General features: G+C 54.0%; 1 protein-coding gene across 1 annotated transcript; it reads left to right on the top strand.

Annotated features, from left to right (window-relative positions):
* The first annotated feature begins 276 nt into the window (after positions 1-276).
* On the top strand, positions 277-2,370 carry VRTN (vertebrae development associated). Its single transcript, XM_006865530.1, has one exon. The coding sequence runs from the start codon at positions 277-279 to the stop codon at positions 2,368-2,370; it is 2,094 nt and encodes a 697-aa protein (XP_006865592.1).
* The last annotated feature ends 1,610 nt before the right edge of the window (positions 2,371-3,980 follow it).

Below are 3,980 nucleotides of genomic sequence, written 5' to 3'. Positions count from 1 at the left end.
ACGATTGTTGTTAAGTGCAGTCCAGTCACTTCTACTTATAGCAGCAACTCTGTGTAGGATTTCCAAGGGGCGGCTGGTAGGTTTGAATTGCCAACCTAGCAGCTAGCAGTCCAGTGCTTATCCTACAGCACCACAACAGGACTCCTAATAATGATTAGAAATCAGAAATGATAGACATTACTTCTAAGGGGAAGGTACAGGAGTGGACAAGTCCACCTACAATTACTGTATGTATGTTTGCTCTGACCTCTGCCTTCTACCCTTTGTCCCAGCAGGATGACTTCCCGAAACCAGCTGGTACAGCAGGTGCTGAAGGAGCTGCAAGAAGCAGTGGAGTCCGAGGGCCTGGAGGGCCTTGTGGGTACTGCCATCGAGGCCAAGCAGGTCTTGTCGTCTTTCGCCCTTCCCCAATGCCGGGAGGGGGGCACCAGTCCACAGGTGCTGGAGGTGGACACGGTAGCCCTGAGCCTGTACCCGGAAGATGCTCCGCGGAACATGCTGCCGCTGGTGTGCAAGGGCGAGGGCAGCCTGCTGTTCGAGGCCGCCAGCATGCTGCTGTGGGGTGACGTGGGTCTCAGCTTGGAACTGCGCGCCCGCACAGTGGTGGAGATGTTATTACACAGGCACTACTACCTCCAAGGCATGATCGACTCTAAGGTTATGCTGCAGGCTGTGCGCTACTCCTTGTGCTCTGAGGAGTCACCAGAGATGACCAGCCTGCCATCTGCCACGCTGGAGGCCATCTTTGACGCAGACGTCAAAGCCACTTGCTTCCCCAACAGTTTCGCCAATGTGTGGCACTTGTATGCGCTTGCCTCGGTCCTTCAGCGCAACATCTACTCCATCTACCCTCTGCGCAACCTCAAGATCCGCCCCTACTTTAATCGCGTCATTCGGCCGCGCCGCTGCGACCACATACCTTCCACGCTGCACATCATGTGGGCAGGCCAACCAATCAGCAGCCACCTCTTCCGGCACCAGTACTTTGCCCCAGTGGTGGGCCTGGAGGAGGTAGAGGCCGAGAGCGCTGCCGGCCTGGGTCAGGTCCCGGCAGCCCTAGCATCTCTACCACCTCCCGCTAAGACTCTGGAGTTGCTCAGCCGGGAGCCTGGCCTCAGCTACTCGCACCTTTGCGAGCGCTACAGCGTCACCAAGAGCACCTTCTACCGTTGGCGGCGACAGTCCCAGGAGCACCGGCAGAAGGTGGCCACTCGCTTCTCGGCCAAGCACTTCCTGCAGGACAGCTTCTACCGCGGGGGTGTTGTGCCGTTGCAGCAATTCCTGCAGCGGTTTCCCGAGATTTCCCGCTCCACCTACTACGCCTGGAAGAACGAACTGCTGGGCTCCGGCGCCTGCCAGCCGTTAGTCCCCAAGGAAGAGCAGGCCATGGAGGAGCTGGAGAAACTACCGGAGGAGCAGTGTGCTGAGGAGCTGGGGTGCCCCCCGCCGGCGTCTAGCCCTGGAGTGGTCTTAATGCAACGGGCCAAGTTATACCTGGAACATTGTATCTCCTTGAACACACTTGTTCCCTATCGTTGCTTCAAGCGCAGGTTCCCTGGCATCTCCCGGTCCACCTACTACAACTGGCGACGAAAGGCCCTCCGAAGAAACCCCAACTTCAAGCCGACACCAGCCGTCTCAGCAGCCGGGGCTCCCCAAGCAGCATCTGTTGGAGAAGAGCCTCTGCCGCCTTGGAAGGATGAGGTGGGAGAGGAAGCAGGGAAAGCAACAGGCGGGGAGGCCCCTGCGTCCCGGGAACCCCTGCCCTTGAGGGTGCCCTTGTCTCGCTGGCAGAGGCGCCTGCGCAAAGCGGCCCGCAAGCAGGTGCAGAGTGGGCATCTCCCTTTTTGCCGCTTTCGCCTTCGCTACCCCAGCCTGTCACCGTCTACCTTTTGGGTCTGGAAGAGTCTTGCTCCGGGCTGGCCCAGAAGCCTGTCCAAACTCCAGAGGGAGTCCATTGCCTTGGCCAAACCGGGAGCACTGGAGGCTGAAAGGAAGTCAGAGAAAGAAGCAGGTGGGAGTGAGGCGGCCCCACCCAAGGGGATACTACAGGTGGAGGCTTCTCCAGAAGAGATGGCCCTGGAAGGGCCTTCCCAAGAGGGGCCCGTGGCCCAGGGTCCATCCCATGGTGGGTCCCCATTGAGCTACCCTGTGGCGTCAGGTGACAGGGACGGCCAGGTCCTGGTGATGGACGTGATCGCTACCACAAAGTTCAAGGCTCAGGCCAAACTGTTTTTGCAGAAACGCTTCCAGTCCAAGAGCTTCCCTTCCTATAAGGAGTTCAGCGCCCTCTTCCCTCTCACAGCCCGCTCTACCTACTACATGTGGAAGCGGGCCCTTTATGATGGCCTCACCCTAGTCGATGGCTGATGGCGGTGAGGAGGCTTTCTAGGGGCTAGGACAGAAGGAGGATTTCCTTCACTTAGTCCCAATGTCTGGGATCCAGGATATGTTTGTTTTTTCTGGCTTCACTTGGTCTTTTGCAGCGAGCTACCAGACCAGAAATGTTCTTTTGTTGTTTTACATTTCATTTTAAGCCGTTTAATTTTTATGATTGTATTTTGATTTCAGTGGGATGACTGGGCCCTATTGCTGGTGTTGGCAGCTGTAATATGTTGTTGGGGGAAATGAGGGATTGGTTAGCTGAAACTGTGTTCTGCTTTTTGTGGGGGCAAAAGAAGTACTATAGCGTGGCCATTGTTGGACAGTATAGCTGCTCTCAGTTCCTTTTGGGAGTTGGCACCCTCCTATTCAAAGATATTTCTCAAAGAATGTTAGAATTGAGTGTGGGGCAGGTCAGTGGATTCTGATTATGAACGGAAGCAGCTCTGTACAGGAAGAACTAAGATGGCCTCTAAGGAAAGGCTGTGGACCAATCATTGAGGGGCTGACCTTCCCCCTGCCCTGATTGGCAGAAGATGTAGAACCTCCAGCAGACACTACAATATCTTAGGGACCCTGCCTTTCTGCTGGCCTTTCCCCTGCACCTCCTGCTGCGTCTTCAGAGAAGTGACCACACAATGGCCAGGCAGGTGGGAGACTGAATTTGCACTGTCCGAGAGTGAAGTTTGAAAACCAAAAAAATAAAGTGATGTGGCTCCCACAACCCTTGGTCTCTGGTGTTTGTTTCGCCAGACTCAGTTCCTACATTCCCTTGTGATTTAATGGGATTGAAAGTGATATTTCTCTGTCTTGATGGGATACTCTCAGGTCCATTTAGGGGATAGAAGGAGATACCCTGGGGACAAAAAGCCATCTTGGTGCTTCCAGCTGGCAGTGTAGTTAATGGCTCTCTGGAGAGACAACTTCTGAATCAGAGAAACTTGGCGTTTAGAGACCAGGCCAGTATTCTGACTATTGCTAGAGTCTCTAATCTAATGAGTCTGGCATACTTCTCTGGTTCATTTTTTCCCATTGATGTTCTATTTAGATTGACCTGTGTCCTAACCTGCTCTCCCCTTTACCATGGTGCTAACCAAGCCGCCACCTTGCCACTGCTTGTCTGTCTCACTGCACTGAACTCTGAGGCAGAATGTGCATCTGGGTCTCCACTGAAGCTTCAGCGTTGGGCACAGTGGGGTGCTTTGGTAGTTCTTAACCTTTGGTGAGTCCTAGTGTGCTCTAGGATAATGTACTGGATGGAAAGGTCTGTTTGAACCATTTAGATAGGTGGTTCAAACTCAACTCTCCAGGTCACTTAACAGCCTTTGAAGGGATGGCTAAGGGCTTTCTGCCTTAATTGTTCTGTAATACAGCCATACATCCAGCAGGTGGCAGTCTAGTACAGCAAGAGATAAGCTGGGTTTCAAGTAGGCACAGCCCTTTCTGGGGGGTTCTCACACTCAGTTCGCCCCCTTGTCAACTTAGTCTTCAGAAGGTGAAGGACTTCCTGGTGGGGCTCTGGATTCTCCTGTTTACTTACTTCCTTGTCCTCTCAGACCAGAGCAGGACTTCAGATGCTTAGAACAGTGTGTCACAGT

The sequence above is a fragment of the Chrysochloris asiatica genome, unplaced genomic scaffold (assembly GCF_000296735.1).
Source record: "Chrysochloris asiatica unplaced genomic scaffold, ChrAsi1.0 scaffold00079, whole genome shotgun sequence".
Taxonomy (NCBI): domain Eukaryota; kingdom Metazoa; phylum Chordata; class Mammalia; order Afrosoricida; family Chrysochloridae; genus Chrysochloris; species Chrysochloris asiatica.
Note: the sequence above shows the minus strand (reverse complement) of the source record. Positions and strands in the feature narration are given on the sequence as shown.

What these genes read in the sequence shown, in the direction of transcription:
- VRTN (XM_006865530.1), top strand. Translation starts at nt 277, where the DNA reads ATGACTTCCCGAAACCAGCTGGTACAGCAGGTGCTGAAGGAGCTGCAA.